We start from the raw sequence: 25,599 nt of genomic DNA, 5'->3' as shown, positions 1-25,599 counted from the left end.
TACTATATCTAGTCTAGTATTGACAACTGAGGTTCTGCTTTGTTCCCAAGGTCTAGGCTCTACCCCATGTGGTAACTTAACTTTTTGTCTTAGTCCTTCTACCTGAGCTCCTACATTGGGAGCCTGCTTAAAGGGTCACTCCTTAAAGGACTGGGCTGCTTTGCTCCTGCCAAATCCCTTCCAAGGAACCAGACCTAAGGCCGTAGCCCTGCTGCCTGACTTCAGTGCCAAGTTGCCTGCTGCGTGCATTTCCCAACATGGCTTTTCATATTTCACCTGCCTGTGTGGAGGGTCCTATATGCCATGCTGGTCCCAGATGCCTCTCTGTACCAGTGTGATGCCCCATTTCTATGAGGAAGCTTTTTAAATTCAAGGCCTTAGCCTCTGCTAGCCTGTTCCTCCTACTGCCTGAAGTCTGAAGTCAACTGAGCTACACTTTTTGCTATCCAGAGACCGTACAGACATGGCTGAGTTTCTGACTTTCCTGCTCTACTTGCCCTGCTAGTCTCCACTGGTCATTGTGCCTAAAAACCAGTATAAGCAAGTGGCTTTTCAGAAACGGTAAGATGCAGAAAGTTTGACCAAGTTTGTCAAGTTAATTTCCTAGGGTATCAATCAAAATAACCAAAGAAAAAAATAAACTAAAACAGTATTCTCATGCCACCTGCAAATTAAAACAGCCGAGTTGAAGATAACTGCCCCAAGGCTTCTGGATTTTGACTTAACCTCATTCACCTCAACAGCCTCTTCCCTGTATGACCTTAGATAAATCACTTAATCTCTGTAGGGTATATCTAAGGTCTCCATGAAACAGGAATAACACTGTTTGCCATGCCAATTTTACATGAATGATAAGCCACCCAAATCTTAAGCAGAAGATACTATGGCATAAGCACGTATATTCAATCCTACTTTTTTTTAAATCAGAAAATACAAATACACAATTGGAATCCAATGTGAAGAGTAATATCTTTAAACTTTTATTCAAACAAATTATAAACTTCTGCAAACTTATGTTTATAACAGAAACACTACCACATCTGCAACTATAGTAGTATAGGGAAAAACCACACAATGCCATGGTAGCATTTGTTACCAAATGTGCACACAGTTAACTCTAAGGGAGAGAGGAAAGGTTAAAAAAAAAAAAAGAAATCTGTGTAAAGGAACAAATGAAGATTGTGTACCCACATCCCAGGTTTCAGTTGAGAAGAGAAGACTCTCAGAAATGGCCTGTCTTACATTATACATTTGAAGGTAAAATGACCTGTACATCGTATTCATTTACTTGAAAAAAAGTTGTATTAAAGAGAAATAAATTTCCTCTTGAATGGATGTAAAGGATTCACAATTAAAAGTCTTTGGTATTTATGACTGATCTTATGATTACTATTACTTTGTATTGTATCATATTATAATTAGCCAAGATAAGGAAAAATAATCAAATGAAGGGTCATTGTAAACTTAGGTACAAATAAAACTTAGTTCTTTAGTTGTAAATTAAATATTTTGGAAGATATAAGAATTTTTCAGGATTTATCTAGGTTCAGATTATTTCTAAAGAATAGATTTTATTCAGTGAATCTTCCTTCATTCAAAGGAGTGCTTGAAATGTTGAGCTATTTACCTTTGAAGAGTAAAATAACTCTTTGAACCTGAAACAAAATAAAATAAAATTTAAAAATGAAACCAAGCTGGGCTTCCCTGGTGGCGCAGTGGTTGAGAGTCCGCCTGCCAATGCAGGGGACGCAGGTTCATGACCCGGTCCGGGAGGATCCCACGTGCCGCGGAGCGGCTGGGCCCATGAGCCATGGCCTATGGGCCTGCGCGTCCGGAGCCTGTGCTCCACAATGGGAGAGGCCACAACAGTGAGAGGCCCACATACCGCAAAAAAAAAAAAAAGAAACCAAGCTGTATGGCCTACGTGGCATCTTAATGAGTTTAAAATTATGTTCAGTGGTTTTTATAAAATACAACATTGAAAAAAATCAGCTTAAACTTTTTCAACCCATCACTAATAAAATGAAGCACTCCCCAATATCATCATCTTTTAATCTTAAACTGAAGTGATTTACTGGACTTCAGTATTGTCATGATTCAAAAGCTGTAAAAATCTCATTCAGATTTTAACCAAAAGTAGAACAGGGTGCCAGCCTTATCAACACAGCATTGTGAAAAATAAAGCACGTTGCTTCCTATTGGATGAAAATCTAAAACCTTTTTGAGAAACAGAAGCTAAGCAATCTTCATGGAGTTTAGCAGCAGTACAAGCAGAAAACACAAGGATGCTTCCAATCAACCTACTCTGATACTTTTTTTTAAGTTATGTTTTGCTAAGAAATTTGCATTTGACCTATACTCCCATTCTGACCCCAAAGATTTAGACAGAGGAAGGAACACAAGTAGATTACCTGAATTATCATGAAACCTGATCCTGGATAGCCGTATTCAATTTTAAAACAAAGCAAAACATTAATGATGTCCCACATAGCCAATCATTTTTTTAAAACTAAATTTATTTATTTTTGGCTGCATTGGGTCTTCGTTGCTGCGCGTGGGCTTTCTCTAGTTGTGGCGAGCGGGGGCTACTCTTCATTGCAGTGCACGGGCTTCTCATTGCAGTGGCTTCTCTTTGTTGCGGAGCATGGGCTCTAGGCGCACGGGCTTCAGTAGTTATGGCTCGTGGGCTCTAGAGTACAGGCTCAGTAGTTGTGGCGCATGGGCTTAGTTGCTCCATGGCACGTGGGATCTTCCCGGATCAGGGCTCAAACGTGTGTCCCCTGCACTGGCAGGCGGATTCTTAACCACTGCACCACCAGGGAAGTCCCTAGCCAATCATTTTGACTAAGCATTAAAGTCTGCTTCAGGCAAAAGCTTCCAGTCACATGCACTATTCAGAAACAACTTACAAAAATATTAAGACTGGAAAATAATTGCTTTTATTGCAATAATTGCAATAATTGCTTTATTGCAGTTATCACCAATATGCTTCTGGTGATGGTAGATTAGATCATTTGGGCCAATTATCCCACTGAGAATAACTAGAAAAAACATATACAAAAATCACTTCTTTGAAGGTATAGGAAAGCTAACAAGATAGTATTTACCAGGTCAAGATCCAGGGGACAAGGGAAGCCCAGGAAAGGGAGTCCTGAATTTGTGGCTGCTTTTTCCCCTGAGGTCATTAGTTACCTGGCCTAACATGCAGCTTTGGTCCTTCACTTATTCACCATCTCAGGCTATGACTTATGCTTGCTTATGTATTTCCATGTAAGAGGCAGCATGGCTCATGAGAAGAGCACTGGGTTAGAAGTTGGAAGACCTAGGCTAAAATGTGGCACATCTCCTTATAAGCTGTATGTCTCTGGGAAAATTATTTTAGGTCTCTGGGTCTCAGTTTCCTCATTAGTTAAAAATCAGAAAAATAATTTCCTTTGCCAGGTGCTTTTAGATTTAATGAGACATATTGAGCAATTGTAGTTACTTAATTCCATGCTATTATTCTTACTTCTGGGAGTTGTCTCTAAAAGTTGATCTTTTGGGGGCTGGTTCTTGTGAATAATAATGACACTAGAAATAACAACAAGAGCAAAAACTATTTAGGACCTCTTATGTACTAGAAAGTATGCTAAGAAATTTACAAATATTATTTGTAAATAATTATCTTGTTAAATTGGTATTGTAACGTCCAACTAAGGTGCTAGATGTAAAGTATTTCACCACAAATGACACAATTATTAAAAGTAAGAGTTGTAATGGGATCCAGGACTGTATGGCTCTAAATTCCATGCTCTTGGTCACTATTACAGAGCACTTTTTCCCCATTTCGTCATGTGTGCCTTTCAATCTATTTTCATCACATCACCTTAGGCAGAAAATATCATATGAGGTCTTCCCCCAGAAAATTTATGGTCACAATTAACATATTCAGGAACCAAAATTCAAATCAGCTTCTTTTTTTTTTTCTTTTTTTTTTTTTTCGGTATGCGGGCCTCTCACTGTTGTGGTCTCTCCCGTTGCGGAGCACAGGCTCCGGACGCGCAGGCTCAGCGGCCATGGCTCACGGGCCCAGCCGCTCCGCGGCATGTGGGATCCTCCCGGACCAGGGCACGAACCTGTGTCTCCTGAATCAGCAGGCGGACTCTCAACCACTGCGCCACCAGGGAAGCCCCAAATCAGCTTCTTTATCCAAGTGAATAATCTGTATACATTTAAATAAAATTTTACTGCATAATCAAAAAGCACTATGATTTGTGCCAGTTTGGATGGGTCAAAGCTTTTAGCACCTGCATAGACTACTGTAACTAACATCTAGGAATGGCCTTGGGACACCATATCCCCTGAAAACATAACAATGGTCAGACTTGACTCTGATGAGTCTGAGTTATAGATGCTCATTTCAAGGACTCATTACTGAGAATACTTGAAGAGCCCATTCTTATTAGGGAATCAAAAGATTCATGGGGGCTTCCCTGGTGGCGCAGTGGTTGAGAATCTGCCTGCCAATGCAGGGGACACAGATTTAAGCCCTGGTCTGGGAAGATCCCACATGCCGCGGAGCAACTAGGCCCGTGAGCCACAACTACTGAGCCTGCGCGTCTGGAGCTTGTGCTCTGTAATAAGAGAGGCCGCGATAGTGAGAGGCCCGCACACCGCGATGGAGAGTGGCCCCCGCTCGCCGCAACTAGAGAAAGCCCTCGCACAGAAATGAAGACCCAACACAGCCAAAAATAAATAAATAAATAAATTAATTAATTAATTTAAAAAAAAGATTCATGGCGTCACAGACTCCCCAAATACCCATATATCTGACAGAGTCTGGGGAAAATCTTACTGAAGCTAGGACAAGAGAAGAGCCATGTAAATAAACTGAAGGCATCAACTCCTCCCTAACAACACCGTGTTCTTAAAAATCTCAAAGAATAGGAAATAACCAAATTCAAGCAAAAATGTCCCAAAACACATGAAACCACTGATTTAAGTGAAAAGCACTTTTCTTTAGGATTCCTTTCTTTCTGTGTTTCTCTCTTCCTTTTAATTAGTTTGTATTTTTCAGGACCACCCAGAAGCTTCACTATTTTAAGATTTGCCTACCTACTTCTTTCTTGGTCAAAGCCACCGGTGGATCTGAAACAGCAAAGGAAAGGTCCAAATACTAGATTTCTATTTCCATTTTCTTTCAAATAGAATTCAAGTCCGAAGAAAAAAATACAGAAAATGGGATCTGAAGTGACTGACTGTACACCATTCAATGTTCATGTCATTTTTCACAGCAATCAAGCTAAGATAACAGCAACACAGCAGCACAAATCTCGAAGTTAAACAGTAATTGTCTACATAATGTGGTACCTTCCCATCAACTTTGTGAAAAAATCAATTGTATAGTTTGAGTTCTTTTTAGTGTTATGTGAAGCAAATAAGTAGATTAAATTTGTTAGCATTTTCTAATATAGAATCCAGCACGGGTACACATAATACGCAATATAAATTATACTTATCCTTGTTAAAGTAGTCATATTGGAGAAGAATAAAACTTCAGTATGATCACCTTGTCAAAAGTTCCCCCATTGAGTCAGTTTTCTCATTTTTGTGAAGCTCCTTAGCTTGGGTTCAAATCTCGCCTCTGCTATTTTCTAGCTATATGACCTTGGGCATATTTCCTCATTTATAAATTGGAAGTAATAGTTGTGAAACAAGGATGTGGATGTAAGTAGTTTGTCTGACAGCTGATCCAACAGGTGCTGGTGGGAAGTGAGTAAGTGAGAGGGGGAAGGGGGAGAAGACAATAAACTCCTGGGCTGTGAGCAGTTACCGCTGTAGGTAACTGGTGCAAGCCTGCTGGACTACTCTGGGAGGTGGTGTGTAATGTACCTTGGACTTTGCCAACTGGAGGGATGAGGGAGCTGGGGTATTAATCTACCAACCCCTGTCAGTCATTGATCAAACATGTGGCTGCACAGCCTCTGCCAAACAGGGAGAATCCTCAAGCAGCAAAACTGCAGGTGTCCAGCATGTAGAAGCTTTCAGGAATGGCAGGAGGTGGAGAGACACGGGTGAAGCACAAACAGCATCCAGCACAGAGTGAGGATTAAATGGGGTAATGTATGCAGAGTCCTTGGCCAATGCGTAGTACTTAATAATGCTCAATAAGTTAGTTTTCTTACATTTCTTTGAATTGGGGGAGGCAGGCCTATATCTTCTGTGTGTGTATGAATGTGTGTGTGTGTGTGTGTATTTAATTTCTCTCCTTATTCCTCTACAAAACAGGGATGTCTTCTAATTAGTGCAGTTTATTGGATGTGGTTCTGAGATTGCTAAAAATTATATAGAGATGTTTATGACTTTGAATTTACAGCCAACGGGTTAGAAAACAACTAACCACTGCAACTGATCACTGCCATTAACCACAAAAATTAGATTTCATAGGAAACTGGAAAGTTTCATCACTTCAAATGCAGAAAGTGAAGTATATTCCTGCTCACAATATCAGTGATTTCATCCGCACAGTCTCATTCACTGTGGTGGGAGAGAAGACCTGTGTTCCTGCAGTCCTCATAAATGACATATCAGTGAAATCAAAGCTTAGATTTCATAATCATGTTATGCAATCTGCCAAATTAAGAGTGATAGCAACCTTCATTACTCAACCTTCATTACTTCTCACAGTTTATTTGCAGCTTTCTCTTCAAAATGCAACAACTGGAAAGATCTTTCCTATTTATATGAAATCTGCTTCCGGTTAAGGATGCCTGCTCCAAGATGGACCACCAAGGCATTGCCCTTTCCTATAACTTCCTGTCCCCAATTCAAACCACTCACAGATTTCCTGTTAATAAAAAATGACTGTAATTAAAATCTTTCACTCTGTGCCTACAATTATGTTCCATCAATTCCAGAGCAATTTTTTCACATTTTAATATCTCTGAAATAGATTGTGTCAATTTCGGCGGTATCTGACAACCGCTGGCTTCCAGGCACCAGTCATGCTATTGCTGTCAGTGCCTGTGTATGTGCAGTCTTTGTCTTAGCTGTTCATATTTTGTCACTTCAACTGATGAATGTGCAATGGCCATACTTTCCTGTCAAACTGATTATCATTTAGAATATCAAAATTATACTATGACTCATCATTGAACAAAAAAGTTGTGTGCACGGAAAGGCATGGGAACAGAAGAGTTGGAAGTATAAATTTGAAATTAGTGAAGCAAATATTCATGACAGAAGAATGACAGCAATTCCATATGTTCTTGCAAAGCAAAAGCTAAGTGCCTTCCAGGATGTAAAACAAGAAGATACAGATAGGAGAAACGTATTATGTTTTGTTACTGAGATACATGCACACAGATTACTATCCTCTGTCAAACAATACAACTGAAGTAAGAGAAATTGCCAAATCTCTGGGATAGATGTGGTTTGATTAGTTAATGTATCACACAGGACTGTTGTTAAAGCAGTAAACATCAATTTGCCTAAAATTTCTTGCTAACTATGGATAGAAGCTTCTTAACTTGCACCAATATATGATTCAACTGAAGGAAAAAAATGAAGCTTTGAGCTCAGTCAAAATGGAAAATTTTTAGAATGGATATTAGGGACTCAGAAAAAAATCATGAAGGCAACAGTGGCACACTCTTAAGGTTGCATCAAAATGCTCTTCATGGCACACAGGACAATGCTGTGTGTAAAAACACGGATAGAGATCACCTGTAGTAGAAAGGTGACTTAAGAGAATCAAACTTTGAATGTGAAGATGTTTCAGGAATACCTTAACCAATTTATGCTGCTTTCCTCTTATTGAGGCTCAAGAGTAAGATGTGATAAAATGTATGTCTAAATAAGTCTAAAATCTCTTTCAATAATTAGCTAAAATTTTAAGTGACAAAAAACACTATGTCATAGTTCAATTGGCAGTGTTTGTTTTTTTTCTAAGTGGTCCATAAAATAATGCTGTCACTTACAATGGATGGCATTCTATTGTTGAAATAGTAGTAACAAGAGCTAGTAATTCTTGGAGACTGTATATGCCCAGCACCACGTTTAGCACTTTATGTACATTTCCTCAGTTAGTCCTCCTATGAACCTTAAGAGGTTTATAAAAGGTGTCCTTAACATCTGCACATCTTTGACAAGTAGTTTCCAAATGAGTTCACACGAGTAATATTTTTTTAAAATACGGTTTAGCACTTCTGTGGTATTATTAATAATAGCAGTGGTAGTAGTAGTAGTAGTAGTAGTAGTAGTAGTAGTAGTGGTAGTAGTGGTATTCTGGTCTTCCAGTTGACATAGCTAACTAAACACCAAAACCCTGAATCTAAAAATGATGGTGAAGACACCAAAGGAGGCTCAGTACCTGGTCTAGTTCACTGAGACCAAACGAGCAATATAACTTTCTTACTTTGTGTAGGAAATAGAATTTGGATAAGTATTATTGAAGAAGAAGAACCTTATTTTATACATATTTTTATTCAATGTTTATTGTGTTTCAGTAAATCATGAATAGTAGACCATAGTCAAACCTAAGGAAAGCCAGATTACGTGGTAAAAAAAAAAAAAAAATGCATAGTAGAGGAAAGGATATACCTGAAGCGTAGAGAGAAATTCCAGGTGTAACAGCTCCTCAGATGCTGACATGGCCCTTCTCCCAACCTAACTGTGTGAAGGGCAGTGAGTTTCTGGTTCTGAGCACCTCTGAACTGGCAGATTCCTCACTCGGCATGAACTGTGTTTTCCATCACACTCTGGGCATGTCTTCATGAGAAAGGCATTGGGGAGCCAAGTTCACTCACTTTCTTTATGTCATGTTCTTCCATTGTACCATTTATTTACTGGTTCAGTAGGAATATAAAGCGAAAGTAAGGTGAAATCAAAGCTGGATGGCCACTCTCAACCATCTTCCAAGCAGAACAGTCCTTGGGGTCTGGTCTCGTGCACCAATGTACAGATAAGGAAACAAATGCTTAAGGAGTTCTGTAATTTGCCTAAGGATGCCCAGCTAGTTAAGTATTTGCTGATACAAATACTTAAAAGGGATGTGAACCCCAGTCTGACATAACATTCTATTCAACTGATATACCACAGTTTGTATTTTCCAACTACTAGCATTTAGGTTGCTTGTGGTATTTCATAATTATAAATATAAACATCATGGTACCAAATGGATTTTAGTTTACTACTTTCAGTGCATTAACTTAGATTACTGGTGCCCAAGTGTTGGATTAGTTTTATGACCCACATTTTCCTAGAGGACTCTCTAGAAAGACTATATCAGAAATAGCTGGGTGTGTCTATTTCACTACATGTCTGTTAGTAGTATTTATTACCAAATTTGACTAAATCAATAAAGGTGAAGTGTACCTAATAGCTGTTTACACTTGCATATATTCATCACTGGTAAGATTGAAAATTCTTATGTTAACTGAGTTGAATTACAGGATATGTGAATGAAAATATGTATAAATATTTATGTGTGGTAGTCTGGCTATCAGTTTACCTATATCTTTTACCATCTGTACAGGAAAGATCAAGTTTTCTCTTATAGAATGCCCCCAAAATTTGAGGTTGCTTGCAAAAAAAAAAGGAGTAATTCAAAATGGAAATAGATTGCTTCCTTTTTTAAAAATGACTTTTAAAAAGCTACACAGTTGTTGGAGGACAATCTGTAATTGCGTGAAACGTTATGAAAGTAAATGGGGTATCAAGCAATCCACAGATCTTATATCCGACTGTATGCTTAATTTAAGCTTTAATTCTGTGGGGATATAAAAGAATCTGTCCTTAAATTAGAATATAAGACAAGCACATAGACAATTTTAGAGTATAAAATGAGAGCTAAATTATGTTATACCCCCAAGTGAAATTCACAAGAGAATGAAAGCCAGAATAAATAGGGAGGAAACGAAAATCGATCTGCCTCTTAAAGAGGGTAGATAGAAGGGTAAAGAGAGAACACTATTTTAGGTGAGGAAGAAAAGTTCTATTAGCCCTGCTTGATGGAAAGAAGTGGTGTATCCAAGCAAAGTCAGCTTTCCCAGAACAAAGTGGGGAAGCTGGGAAGTCGCAGAAAGGGAGTTTCAGAAAGAAGATACAGTGGAGCCAAGTGACTGAAAGTCCTGAATGCCGGGCACTGGAATCCAAGCTCGGCCAGGGGCACAGAGAGCCATGGAAAGTATGTAAGCAGATGTGTGACAGGAGAGCAGTGGGCTGAGCCTTGCAGAGATGTGCAGGGCAAAACGTGGGTAGAAAGGCAAAAACATGGGTAGAAAGGCTACTTCAAATGCCACCACAGAAAGCCAGGTAGAATAACAAGGACGCAGGCCAAGGGGGGTTCCCAGAAACATTTCCAAATGAACAACTGTAGGCTAGGGTGACTGACTAAACCTGGAGGTGCAGCTCTGCGTGTGGTTACAGCGAAGAGGGAGCACCGGTTTTAGAGGAAAGAGTCACCAATTTCCAGGTGTACATTTGTAAAAGAATGCAAGGTCCCAGAAATGGCAAAATCATCTCTTTGTAATTAGTAGACTCAAATTAGGCACAGTAAAGGTATTTTAAGGAAACTGAACTAAGCAAATACACTTCCAGCCAGGAATCAAATTGGTAAGCATTATAAGGATGGCGATGATCATTATTTTCCTCACTGTGGTAGCGTGATTTTTACTTATTTTACTTATTTATAATTAAATCACACCTAATTTCACAAAGGATCTCACATACAGTGAGAGTGGAGCTTCAAATAATCAATTCTTTGTTCATTTACTTAGTCTCTTTATTCTTAAATGCATGAATAATATTAAATGTGTCTGTTAAAGCGCTGTTTCATATTTGATATACATAAGGAAAGATTAAAAAATTACACGTCACTACCTGTAAATGTATTCTACTTGGCTTCTTTTCTGATGTATTTCAACTATTTCAGTTTTTAAAACTGCAAGCAGGTCATCAGAAAAGCTCGGAGATACATTATATTCAACTCTAGTCAAGTATTACATTACATAACACCAGTTGCACCTAACTAGCAACAACACAGAGTATGCGGCCATTATGAACATAAAACTAATTCTTTCATGTTTATCTTGCTGGCTAAGATCATGGGAATTACCAAAATATTTACTTTCTGCACTATGTTCCCATAGACAGTTATAATTGCGATGATACTTTAGCAGTCATAAAGGCAGGCTTGATACTGACACCAGACTTCCTCCTTTTGTTTGCCTTTTACGAAGAGGTCATTAATAATAGTAATGATTAGCCATCTCAGTCATCACTCAATCCAGACAGGCAGCACAATGGCCCTTGCATCAAATCTGACCTGTGACGCAGAAGTCTTTAAGCCTTCTAAGTGAGTCTTGATAAGTCCCTCCACACAATAGGATTTCCTATTATAAACATCTGTTTTCTCACATGAACCACGTTGAAAATGTTAAAAATAAGTTTCTCTTTCCATATCAGTTTGTAAAAGGAATAATCAATCAAAAAGTAAGGCTGAAGGTCCAAATCTCCTTCCCCCACTGATGTAAATTGCCATCTTAACTTTCCCAGGGGATTTTAAAGTTCAGTACTAGGGAAGGTAACTATTAAACCCCTAAAGGACACAATAAAGCTTTTCTTTTTTCAAATAGCAGATAACAGCTACTAAAGATATTAAATGCACTTTGAAAGAAAAGAAAAAGGTAAGATGCTATGCAACGTGCCAATATTCCTTCCAACTCTAAGATTGTACGTAATCAGGTCCCCAAACCAGTGCACTGTTGCTCTTTAGAGATTCCTCTGGAATCAGGTGGAACACATGAACATTTAGAGCAGAAGAAGTTTGAGATAGCCATTTGGAAATACCAACACTGCTTCTCCTTGTTTTCCTGCCATCTGCGGGACTTCATGGTACAGAATCTTAGTCATCTAAGCTGTTTACTGGGAAAATAAGAAGCGGATCTGTATAGAGATTAGGAAGGGCAAAAAGGATTCATCCACATACCAACTCCAAGGGACGGTAACTACCTAGAGTGCTGTATTCAAAAGGATTCTGAGGCCACGGTGTCAGCTCAACAGCAAAGAGTCTATGAAGATTATAACGTCTACCAAGGCCATATGAAGGGGGAGTAGCAGCCCTTGTGCCAGATTCTTGCCTCTCCTTTATGCAGATGCATACATCTCCCTAGAGAAGTTTCTTGTTCCTGGGAGAATATATGGTTATTGTGAAAATGACCAGGCTGATCCCAGAATACCAGAAATAAGGGCTGCTGATGCAAACACCATGGCATCATTTAATGTCAGTATCCTACCCTGCTTTCACTAATTTGTTAAAATGTGCTTAAGTTATTAACTCAACTGAAAAAAACCCTTTCCCTCTTAATGACTGATAGTGCTATGCAACAGAAACTTCTGCAATGATGGAAATATTCTGTATCTATACTGTCCAATGTGGTAGCCACACACCACATGCGGCTATTGAGCAGTTGAAATACAGCTAGTGTGGCTGAGAAACTGAAATTTTAATTTTATCTCATTTTAATTCACTTAAATATCAATTTAAATAGCTACATATGACAAGTGGCTACCATATTAGATAGCCAATATGTTTACAACAGAATATGACTAGAATATATTTGCTTGTAATGTTGAAGTAAATCCCCAAAGGATGGGTACCAAGTCTATTTGGTTCACTGAGGTATGCTAAGTGCCTCGAACTCTGCCTGAAACATAGCACGTGCTCAATAAATATTCATTGAATGAAAAAATGGATGATAAATGAACTGGATAAAAGATTTTTCCTCTTAGGCCAATCCCGAGGTATGTGTAGTTTTGCAGCTTTTGGCTTCTGTACAGCATAATGAGGGGGAGATGTGTAATATCACAATTAAGTACTCTCTCAGGCTCAAACCAGTAATACATTGACCTAAGTAGACTTACTTAGGTAAGTCTAAGGAGACTATTTTCCATAGAGCTTCAAGTGGATAGAGGGTCAGTAGAGGCATATTTAAATTCTGCATTGAGGATCCAAATACTCTGAAATATCCTCAGAAAAGTAAGAAAATTCATTTTAGAGTTTCCCTAACAGGTACTCCGATAGAACATTATTTTAGGTAAAACTTCTCCAGCATCACAGGAAGACAATAGGGATAATACTATATTATCAAATCCACCGATAGAACTATGTTTATGACCTCTTTTTGGAGATGCCAAATAAAACATTTAACGTTTTTCTTAAAGTGATAGGGAGTATCCCTACAAAAACACATTTGGTATATATAACTTTCAGCAACTTAAAAAATCACATATAATAGTCAGCAACACCAGCATTTATTTGCCCTCCAAAAGTATTGAGAAGTGGCAAAAATGGAAAAGTGTTACTAAAGAGACAGATCAAAGAAAACACTGTTGAATTCTGTTCCAGATGGGATGGTATTTTTTTTAATACTGATAATATAGTGTGAAGAACACTACCTTTCCTTAGCAATAATGAATTCTAAACATTTTTGCTTTGTGAAACCGAGGCTATTAAGAAGAAAATATTCCAGAGTTGACTATGGTATTTAGCCTGTCTTGTGACACACGCCATCTAAATAACAATACAACAAACCATTATGCAGTGCTGTTTGAACCGTAAATAAAACATCTTCTGAGCACTTTCTCTTACCTCTCAATACTGTGGGGACATCTGACCTTGAACTGAGAGTCTCTTCTGAAAATGTTGCCCACATGTCTAAAGTTCTCCCTCTCACAATGTATTCTGCCATCCACCCTCAACCAAACCGTCTAAATTACATTCAGATTTTTGTGGTATCATAATAACTTCAATATGGGATATATTTCAACATTCTGGTCAGAGACTCCTTTCTTCCCCGCCTCACCCTCCTTCCAAGTTATTTCAGGTTTGCATATTTCATTTTCACATCTCAGCGGGATACCCATCACATAACATTTATTTGTGAGGTCTAAAGGCATAATGTGGAGGATTGTGAACCAGCATGTCAAAACCACATACTGCATGCGTACGTCTTAAAGAATGAAAAAGGATTCCTTTTTTTCTCAAGATATATAAGCTGTCTCAATAGTATAAGTCCAAAGTGAATACCACAACCTAATTAAAGATGAAGAGCATAACAAGCAGTATTAAAATGTCTTTTTTGATTCATTCTTATCCAAGTTATGTTTTTATCAAATGTCCTGTCTCATTAATGACTTCGATAGACATAACAAATATACACACCTTCTAATCTCATCAAATTCAGAAGAGAGTTGAAGTAATTTTTTCTTACATGATTTGGGAGGTAAGACAGTAGAGAATACAGAGGCAGGGTAGAAAGGAGCTTTGAGAAGATGCTAAGTCCATTCACCTGCTTACAGGGATGAGCATACTTACATACTCCTGGCAAATGAAGCTGTTTTTAAAGATCTCTGGAGTCAGAAATACCACAGTCTCTCTTGGGACTCAATTCCTACATTTGAGAATGTTTATTTCTAGGAAATTCTTCCTTTGGGTCTAGGCATGCTTCAGGGCCAGCTTCAGAAGCATGCAAGCTGTGTAATTGCACAGGGCCCTGTGCTCAGTTTAATGCTTTGTTGTCATCATCTTGAAATTCTTAATAATTTAATCTTTGAATTTGTGTTTTGTAAGTGAAGTCTGATAAGACAATGAAGCGCATGTGAGAAGGGAAAATATGTGCAATATGCATGCCTCCTCCCTCCTTTCCCCCCATTCACATACAGCCCCATAGCTCAGAATTCCCGTGGCCCCAGGATGAGTGGGAGTTCACAGAGACTCAAAATAAGCAGGAGGAAGGCCTATTCTGTCTAGACTGATTAAGTGAAGGAACTGACAGCCCTGAGAGGCTTTTCATTTGAACCAGAACTTGTTTTGAATTAAGAAAGAAGGCAATAGATTCAAAGAAACAGGAATGACTAAGGAAACCCACTACACTCCTGTTACTTCCCTGTATTAACCAACCACTTACACTGAAAATGATAACACAGAAAGAAAGGGCAATGGAGTGACACAGAGCTCCTTTCCCTTCAGTCCTTCCTTACTTAGCAGGAAGCTGAAGGTAGAGAGTGTTGGTAGATGTGCACTGGTTAAGAAGTGAAATAAAGACAGTTAAGTTTTGTGCAGCAATTCTGCAGTTCCATAAGAACAAAATGCATATGAGCTACAAAATACAAGTTGCATATATTGTATATGTATTGTATATATTGTATAATTGGGGCAATTCTTTAAATTTTTCTTTATTTAGAACTACATAAATAAATAGCAAACAAAAATACCACAATGAGAGAAAGACTACAGAAACTAAAAAGCTATGTGTTTAGTACTTGTTTTAACAGCACTTTAACATTTTTTCCTACTTTTTTGAACAAGGGATCTGCATTTTCATTTTGCACTCAACATCGTAAATTATACAGCTGGCCCTGCCCTGCTTTCTCACGCTCCAGACTTGATCCACTGCATCTGTTCTGCCAAGTCACCTCTTGTTAGCTTCCACCCTTATCTCCATTCATTCACGCCAACAAATATCAACTGCGCTATGGTCAGGCATTGTGCCAGGCACTGAGAATATAAAAATGAGTAAGATATAATTCCTGCCCTCAAGTGTAGTCGAGGAGACAAATCACCATGAAAAGGTAGTAATATCTACCTTGCATGGCTTTAGTGAGGACTATAAATAATACACATAAAGTAGACAAACCACTACTAATGATGATTAGCACTCTATCCAATTACCTCATTTAATTCTTATTACAATTTATTGGACAGCTAACATAATTGTTTCCATTTTAGAGCTACAGAAGCAGAGATTTAGATCAGCTAAGAAACTTGACCAGAAGGACTTTGCTGGAACCAGCACCTCAAGCCACCCAGTCTTTTTGACTACTAAATCTGAGTTCGTAGTGATATTGATAGTTAATATTCTTATTAATATAATCTTATACAGATGGCCAAGAAGCACATGAAAAGCTGCTCAGCATCACTAATTATTAGAGAAACGCAAACCAAAACTACAGTGAGGTATCACCTCACACCAGTTAGAATGGGCATCATCAGAAAATCTACAAACAACAAATGCTGGAGAGGGTGTGGAGAAAAGGGAACCCTCTTGCACTGTTGGTGGGAATGTAAATTGATACAGCCACCATGGAGAACAGTATGGAGGGTCTTTAAAAAACTAAAAATAGAATTACCATATGATCTAGCAATCCCACTACTGGGCATATACCCTGAGAAAACCATAATTCAAAAAGACACATGCACCCCAATGTTCATTGCAGCACTATTTACAATAGCCAGGTCATGGAAGCAACCTAAGTGTCCATTGACAGGCGAATGGATAAAGAAGATGTGGTACATATATACAATGGAATATTACTCAGCCATAAAAAGGAACGAAATTGGGTCATTTGTAGAGATATGGATGGATCTAGAGACTGTCATACAGAGTGAAGTAAGTCAGAAAGAGAAAAACAAATATCGTATATTAATGCATATACGTGGAACCTAGAAAAATGGTATAGATGAACCGGTTTGCAGGGCAGAAATTGAGACACAGATGTAGAGAACAAATGTATGGACACCAAGGGGGAAGCGGTGGGGGGTGAAGGTGGTGGTGTGATGAATTGGGAGATTGGGATTGACCTGTATACACTGATGTGTATAAAATTGATGACTAATAAGAACCTGCTGTATAAAAAAATAAATAAAATAAAATTTAAAATATATATATATATATAATCTTAACCATTCTATTTTTTATTTTCTATTATTACAGTGTACATTTCTAGCTTCTCAAAGGTCGATTTTAGCTGTAATTTTATCAATCGAAAAATAATGTGTACTCTAAAATTTTTCTCATTTATTTTTACTGTTTTGTTAAGGATATACAATATAGCTTGATATTTTTTATTCTGACAACCCTTTGACCCAACTGTAGAAAATTAGATTCAACTGACAAAGCTTGTGATTTTCAAAATCATGTTCATGACTTTGTTGCTAATACAGGTTAAAAACATGTCTTTGGAAGCAGACAGACTCTGGTCCAAATTCTGGCTCTACCGCCCACTAACTTCAGAAAGGTACTTAACTCTCAAAGCCTAAATTTTCCCATATGTAAAATAGGGATGAAAACAATACCTTAACTATATTATAGGTCCTTGTTTAAGATTAAATGAGATAATCTTTGTGAAACACTTAAAAAAAACATGGTACCTAGTTAACACCCAAAAATTTCAGTTTTAGTACTATTATCTTTAGTACGATGTTTTCACATCCGCGTTTAAAAATGGATCTGAAATGACTTTTTTGTTGAAACGGTTTCCTCCAATACAAAAAAATAAGTTCAAGCGTCTCTGATTTCAAAGAAGTACATTATTTCTTTGTAAATAAAAGCGTGCATTAACGGCACCTGGTAGTCACATACCTCAATGATTCAAAGCATCTAAGATGTTTATTTATATAATCCTTCACCAAAAACTCCAAATGCATACCCCCATTTTTTCCCTTTTTATTCTAAACTGCCTATTCAAAGGATCAAGAGTAAAAGAGTTTATAAACTACATATAAAGAATTACATAAATGTAACAAAATATCCCTGTCATTCAGCGAGGCTACCTCGGTTCTCTCTAACCCTTGAAGTGACACTTAAATTTAAGAACGTTGAGCAAATTAAAATGGTTGAACTGTTTTCTCTCATGGAAAAGGAAAGGATTAGATAATCTGAAGGTTTACTGCCATCACCCTGGTGGTCAAATGACTGTTTCCCTGGCTTCTAAGTGATTGAAGAGTATATAAAAAATAGACTGGATACCACATAAAAATGGACTATATACCTATTTTTTAAATAGCTCTAGAAAAAAAAAAGGCCTTTACTTGACATTTTTATTATGGTTTGAAGAAAAGGAAAACAGGATTTGGGTAAAAAAACAAAACAAAACCAAGCTTTCATTTGATACCTTAGAAAACATGATAGCCGTGTGATATCTTCCTAAAACCACAACCTTTTTCAATAACACTGGCTGTTACCACCACAGGCCTGTGGGTCCTTACCAACTCTTGAGTGTCCTGCTGCAGTGGCAGAAATGCCGCTTCCAGGATAGCAATCTGGTCGGCGCTAAGCTTCTGCCACAGCCCAATCAGCAGAATCACCAAATGGGTGGCACTTTTCAGCCTGGTGAATGACTGGAACAGATTGTCTTGGTTTTCCTCTACTGCATCTGCTAGAGCGATTACCTGCAGAAATTACAAACTTCAGTTAGGGATAATTTCACAATTCTTGAGCCCTCAACAAATTACATTTGGCACACTCTTGTTTTTCTTTAAAACAACTTCATGAACTTTGTCTTCCACAAACACAAGCTATGTTGAGTAATAAAAGAGTTATCATTCATCTGTTCGCTTCCTTCTTTTAAAAAAATACCCAAAGTAATTCCAAATCCATATGGCCAAGAGATGAAAATATCCACGAAATCAGCTTAATGGGGACATTGTTCAGTGTCGGCTTCACCATCGATTCACCTTCTACAATATATGATAATATAAGTAACCTCTAATACAGTTATTATGGTCATTATTACTAATCACAGAGATTGATCAATTTAAAAAATTCTTATCAAAGTAACTGCATTTACCTTGGAATTTCAAATAATAACTTCATAATACCCTTTTCAGAAAATAACTGTCTTCCTCTGACTGTTACTTTTGACATGGTATTGGAATATCCAATATTTCTTTACTATATTTAAAAGGTAGATAATGTTCAAACATTTGACCAATCAAGCAATGTCATTTTTAACACAAATGTCAGGCACCAGCCCACAGGGATCTGAAAGAAAAAAATGTTCAGGGCGTGTTAGCTTTACAATGCCAAATCTACTTAGGATAAAATTGGTAGGAGTGAGTAGAATCGGCTTTTTTCTTTTTTCATCCTCTTGAATAATCCTGTGGAAAAAAGAACTAAAGTAACAATTGGATAGAACACTGAAGACAGCCCATTGGTATTTTATTTTATTTTAATGTCTTGGTGAATTTTGTGCTCATTAAAAGTAATGAACTGATTGGCCCAGAGGCTCAAGGCACCTGACAGCCCCCAGAACTGGAATAGCAAAAGCCGGGGCAATGTAAGCTCCTTTCTACAAGTCCCCACCAGCTTGAGGGACTAGAGCTGAGATGAGTTTCAGAAGTCTAGTGCAGATGATCCATTTGGTGATATTTCACGGCTTACTGACACTGGCCCAAAGGGCCTATTAAAAAATCATCAATCAAACAAGTATAGTCTGCAGCTGTGTGGTCTCCCAAATTCCATGTAGGAGAAGGGCTATAAGGGGACAGTCCTCAGAGTATCTGGGAGACACTGGAAAAGAGATGTAGGTTAGAGAAAGACAAAGCACCTGAAGGCCCTTGCCTGACAATCCCAGGCAAACCAGGATTCCTTGCCACTTGCAGGAGTTATGAAAGGCAATCACAATTCACATTCAGCTCTAGAGGGAGCCCTGGGCATTGGGACCAAGGTAAGCATTAACAATAAAGCACACTGCTTACTGAGTGCCTACTACTGTGCTACTTTTCATTTGCATTCAAAGGTACATGATACTCTGTAGCCCATGAGGATCTTATAATCTGTTGGACAGGAAACATACATACACAACCGATTAGTGGAAAGAAGCATTACTGTAATAACGTCCTTATTGTGCAGCACAGAAAGTAAGTGTGAAAGAAGCTAGCTAAGGGGCAGATTACTATGGGCCAGAGTTAATATCCCTGGGGCCTCTTTTACTCAAATGAGGCTTGGAACTCATCCCTTCCCCATTACTTCAAGAAGTCCCCTCGAAGAGATGGAGAAGTCACTTTCCTTAAACCAAAACACCTGGACTCATCTGCTTCCCCAACCCTCACCATGATTACAACTGACTCCTGTTAAAAATCTAAGTTTAATTTCATTTTCTTCCTGTGAATGTTATCAATTAAGCCTCACTGTGGGGGCCATCATATTATGACACAGATGCTTATTGTCAGTAAGTCCAAATTATACAAAGATCAAGGTGATAAACACCTCCTGAGTGCCAGGGATGTGCAAGAATTTGCAGGAAGCACTACAGGGAATTCAATGGCAACAGAGATAACCTCCACCTTCAAAGAGTTTATAATGGAGAAAGGAAAATAGGTCAAGGAGGCAAACACTGCCAATATAGGGAAGACCCTATAGACTATTAAGGAGGAGAATACCACTAACATTATGATCATTATGTTAATAATAAACTCTCCAATTAATTGAGCATGAACTGTATGCCAAGCAATCTGCTCTGTGCCATACAGGTATCAGTGCATTCAATCCTCACGCCTCCACTGAGACTCAGTTGGCAAGATCTCTGTTTTATAGATGAGGCCTCTGAGGCTCAGCAGATGTACGGAATGTGCCCAATACTGTACATAGGGTGTGCCAACTGTGTCTGTGCTTAGAAGTGCTCCATGCTTGGCTTAAGGCCCTGTTGTCTCTGTCTTGAAAGTCTTAATAACTTTATTTTTGAATTTGTGCTTTGTAAGTGAAGTCTATAGGATAATGGACCATGCACACGATCAGAGGAGATATGCTCATTAACTCAGAGAGTTAAATGCTCTTACATTTGCATTTAAAACTGGCATTGCACAATATAAAGATTAATCATAGAATTCATGCTAACAATTTAAAATTTTAATTTTTCCTTACTTGAAATAACATTAAATAGGAAATAAAAGCACCACCAGAAGGTGTGAAAGAGATACCAATGAAGAAAGGAAAGAACTTTATATTTTAGTAGCTGTTTCAATAGCACTTTCTTCTACCTTTTAACAAGGGTACTGCATTTTCATTTTGCATTGAGAACTGCAAATTAAGTAGCCAGTTTGACCATCACCTAGTAAACGAGAAACCAGGATTCGACTTGGAGTCTCTCACTCTGAAGCCTGCATGAGACCTGAAGCACCTTATAGGTTCGGAGAAGGGCCTAACTACTAGTGAGTGTGGAGGGCCTTGGGAAGGAAAAGGTGGAAGAAGCCGCAGTGGCCACTGGACCAGGCTCAGCTATCTCCTACCAGCTCAGGAGAAAGGACTGATTATTCATTTTTCAGGAATTTTGTAAGCCAGTTGTTAAACATGGCCATTGCTAAAAATTAAATTATGTAAACTTAAAAAATAAGTTACATGAAAACAAAAGTAATAAATACTCAAAACGCATTACTTCCTAATTATTTTACTGTTATCTAGGCCCTTGAGGTTATTTACGCCTGTTGCATCTGTATGTTGGCAACACTCTGCAATGGTGAGCTACTGCCCATTTCTTCCCAACTCCACATTCACTGACCTCATGCTAGAAGCTTGAAATCAGCCATGGTGGAAGTATTTACAACATGCAAATCAACAAATGTTACAAAGTTAGGCTTCCCACCCACCCTGCTCCTCACAAACAGCCAGTTGGTAAATATTTACCAGCATGCCACTGAGAAGAGGTACCTGAAATTTGTCCTCAAGAACAGATATTGGGTAAGGGGGCTTTAAAAGTGAAGGAAACAACCTGAGCAAGTGCATTAGAGCACAAATGTAGAGGCTGCTTGTTTGGGAAGGAGCAAATATTCCAGTTTGGGAAGAGCATTTGATGAGACAAAAAAGGTCATCTGGGGTTTCCCTGGTGGCGCAGTGGTTGAGAGTCCGCCTGCCGATGCAGGGGACGCAGGTTCGTGCCCCGGTCCGGGAAGATCCCACATGCCATGGAGCGGCTGGGCCCGTGAGCCATGGCCACTGAGCCTGCGCGTCCGGAGCCTGTGCTCCGCAACGGGAGAGGCCACAGCAGTGAGAGGCCCGCGTACCGCAAAAAAAAAAAAAAAAAAAGTCATCTGGGCAACTGTTGTAGAGGAACCAAAATGTCAAGGTGAAGAGTGTGCAGGTACTGGAGAGCCACGGAGTATTCTGAGTATGGGCGTTATCTGATGGAGGCTGTGCTCTAAGTAGCCATCAGATCACAGCAAACATTTAGAGCATTTGCTGGGACTTAAGTGAGGCTTTATGCACGTTCCTCACTATCAAGGGAAAATTCTTACTAAGTGTAACAGCATGTCAGTTCGTGGACCCACCCAACTTGCTAAACACAGCTGTGGTGGAAGAATGACTTCTCAGTGAGACAGCAGCCCAAGCCACAGGATCTTTCCTGAGCAAGACCCAAAATACATCAATCCTGGAGAAGCATCGTTTCTCTAAGTTTCAGTCTCGCTGGATATATTTCTGTGCCATTGTGGAAAGAGTCTGCTATCCCCAAATGGTCACAGAAATTGGAAAGAAATGGGATAAACAATTCCTTATGTAAATTACCCCCAAGGAAAATCTTCCTGACCTACTGGCCAGCGTGAAATACTAAACAGATCTCCATGTTCTCAATTTAATTTTACACGTAATAGCCAAGTTTACTTTCTTCTCCACAAGAGCCAAATGAATTTAGCAGAATTAACATAGTAAAAAGGGATAGAAAAACTAGACCCATCAAGATTTAGATCTGTCTGACCAGGGCCTAGAGGATCTCGCAGCTCACCTGGAACGGAGAAATGAGGCCGACCAGCTGCTAGGGCTTACGTTTGAGGGACAGTGATTTTTCAGTGCTCATCACTGGCTGTACAAGATGTGTGTTCCCTGGCGTTCAACAGAACTACAGAAAGGGAGAGGTTTAGGAAAAAATAAATGCTAACGATTTCAAGCACAATGTGTTGATGGCCTTTGTTTTGCTTTTTCAAATTGAAGGATTCCAAATAAAATGGAGACCCCAAAGGACATCTCTATCCAACTGCCATATCAATTGATGCCAAAGTAATGAGGCAGAGGCCCAGGGAGCTGCTTGCAGGAAAACGCTCAACTCATAAAGTGAGTGTGAAATTAATCCCAAATACTTCCAGCTGCCAAGATAGGCTCTAAAATTGGTTACAGGAAAGCAGCAGCAGCAACAGCAAAGTAGACATGAATCATACTATGTGAACACAGGCATGTCCAATTTCCTCACCTAAACTGACCATCGAATCTGGCTCCCAATCTCATATATGGCATACAGAACCCCACTACATCGCTGTTTAGCTGTCATTTACTGAGCCCTGACTGTGGACCAGGCACTGGGCTAGTGCTGTTATACTCAGGTTATCACTTGGTCCTCATGATACCCTCTGAGATGAAAATCGTTGATCACCTTGGCTCCCACTTCCAGATGAGGAAATAGAAGCTTAGAGCTCTGATGAGCTTAATGCTCAAATGATGAGCATACTGCCTGTGGTAATGAACTAGGGCAGGGAAGGGCAGGGATTTTAATCCTGTCTTCTGATTCCCCACTGGGTGCCCTTTCTTCTCACTGATACACAAACGTATACAGTTGGCTCCATAAAGTAATCCAGTGGATTTTTATCTTGATAATCAAACAAAAACATTGAGGAAAAACACTACTAATATACTGTAGCAATAACAGGTATATGTGCTTTAGTTAAGTTTTCCCATTGTTGGGGCTTTTAAACACAGGTTGAAATTTCCAGGTTGGTTTCTGCCCAAAGTTACAGTATAAAGGAAATTAGTTCATAATTTGTAAAGGATGGGAAGTTAACATAGTAAGTTTTTTTCTCTTAACAAAGGGAATTTAATTATGTTCTATATAAATCAAAATTATGAAGACTAGAAAACAGCTATTTCCTAGGCCTGCTCCTTTAGTGAAGCTACTTTTTTAAAAGGAATGATTGATTTATTTTCTATAAATCATAGAATACAATGTTTTCCATGGTCTGAGCAAGTTGATGGTATATAACAATAATTGTTAACAGTGTCTTAGGGCTTCCTAGGAGCCAGGTACTGTGCTAACGTCCTTACAGGGATTCTCTCATTTCACTCTCAAAACAATTCTATGAGGTAGATATTAGTACTGCCCCCATTTAAAAAATAAGGAAACAGAATTACAGAAAGGGTCAAGCAGTTAGTAAGTGACAGAGCCAGAATTCACACCCAAGCAATCTGACCCAAGAAATGTCACCAAGTAACACTGCCTGCATTAATTTTCTGCCTGCACATCAGTTTCATCATAGGCAATATGTGGAACAAATTCTATCAAAAGTTTCCCAATGGGAGGTTTCAGCTTTGCTGATGTTCCAATACCTCATACGAATTAAGATAGGTTTATTTTAACCAAAGGTCAGCATGGATGAACAAGTTAGGAAAATGGAGTTCCTATGATATGGATGAGTTTATATATCCCCCAGGACAGAATGCAATAGGCTGTGCTGGAACAGGCAATGGCCTGGGAGCCAAGAAGACAGAGATTCTAGTCCTGGCTTCCCTACTAAACAACTTTAGGTCAGTGTTCAATGTACTTCCCTTTTCAGGGCTCTAGTTTCATCACCTTTAAAATGTAGGGGTGGGAAATACGATCTCTAACCACCATCATACTGTGTCAGATGCAAAAACTTTTAAATTACTTTTGTATGATTTATTTTGAACTATCCATGCTCCTTCCCCATCTATCCATCCATTTCTTCCCCTCTATTTGTACACATACTGAGTTTCTCATTTAAGCAGCTTTTATCTATACAATACCAGTAAGAATGTTTTTCTTTGACTAATTCATAGGATTATGAAAATTAAATTAGAGAAGTAAAAAGATGAACAATACCAAGTATTGGCAAGGATGTGGAGAAATGGGAACACTCATACCTTGCTAGTGGAAATATGGTATGGTCACTCTGGAAAACAATCTGGCAGTTCCTCAAAAAGTTAAACATTGAGTTAACATATAAGCCAGAAATTCCACTTCTAGGTTTATGCCCGAGAGAAATGAAAATATATATCCACTAAAAAACTTGTTCAAAAACGTTTACGGAAGCATTATTTATAATAGCCCGAAAGTAGAAACAACTCAAATGTTCATTAACTGATGAATGGATAAATTAAACGTGGCATATCCGTATAATGGAATATTCTTCAGCCATAAAAGAAATGGAGTACTTACACATGCTACTACATGGATAAACCTTAAAAATATTACACTAAGTTAAAGAAGGTAGTCACAAAAAGTCTTTTTTTGTGACTGTCTTGTATTATTCATGCTGTATTATTCCATTTATATGAAATGTCAAGAATGGGAAAATCTATAAACATAGTAAGCATGTGGTGATTACTTAGGGCTGGGGTGGGTGGTCGACAGGAGGAAATGGAAAGTGACTGCTAATGGGTGTGGAGTTTCTTTTAGGGAGGATGAAAATGTTCTGAATAGATTGTGGTGATGGTTGCATAACCCTGTGAATATGCTAAAAATCATTAAGTTGTCCACTTTAAACAGGCGAATTGTATGCATGTAAATTATATCTCAATAAAGCTGTTAAAAATAATAAGAGGGGCTTCCCTGGTGGCACAGTGGTTGAGAGTCCGCCTGCCGATGCAGGGGACACGGGTTCCGGCCTCAGTCCGGGAGGATCCCACATGCCGCGGAGCGGCTGGGCCCATGGACCATGGCTGCTGAGCCTGAGCGTCCGGAGCCTGTGCTCCGCAACGGGAGAGGCCACAACAGTGAGAGGCCCGCGTACCACAAAAAAAAAAAAAAGAGAGAAGTTAAAAGTACTGCAAAAGCATAATT

General features: G+C 38.8%; 1 protein-coding gene across 4 annotated transcripts in view; it reads right to left on the bottom strand.

The window, feature by feature from the left end:
• BBS9 (Bardet-Biedl syndrome 9) overlaps window positions 1-25,599 on the bottom strand; it is a gene marked incomplete at both ends in the record, with an annotated part of 471,339 nt that overhangs the window by 87,425 nt on the left and 358,315 nt on the right. For all 4 annotated transcript variants that reach the window (XM_079711010.1, XM_079711009.1, XM_079711012.1 and 1 more), the window contains one exon: window positions 18,029-18,211. In XM_079711010.1, the coding sequence (XP_079567136.1) occupies window positions 18,029-18,211 (183 nt within the window). The remainder of the gene's footprint in view (window positions 1-18,028; window positions 18,212-25,599) is intronic.

Source organism: Hyperoodon ampullatus (assembly GCF_949752795.1).
Source record: "Hyperoodon ampullatus genome assembly, chromosome: 9".
Classification (NCBI taxonomy): Eukaryota; Metazoa; Chordata; class Mammalia; order Artiodactyla; family Ziphiidae; genus Hyperoodon; species Hyperoodon ampullatus.
Note: the sequence above shows the minus strand (reverse complement) of the source record. Positions and strands in the feature narration are given on the sequence as shown.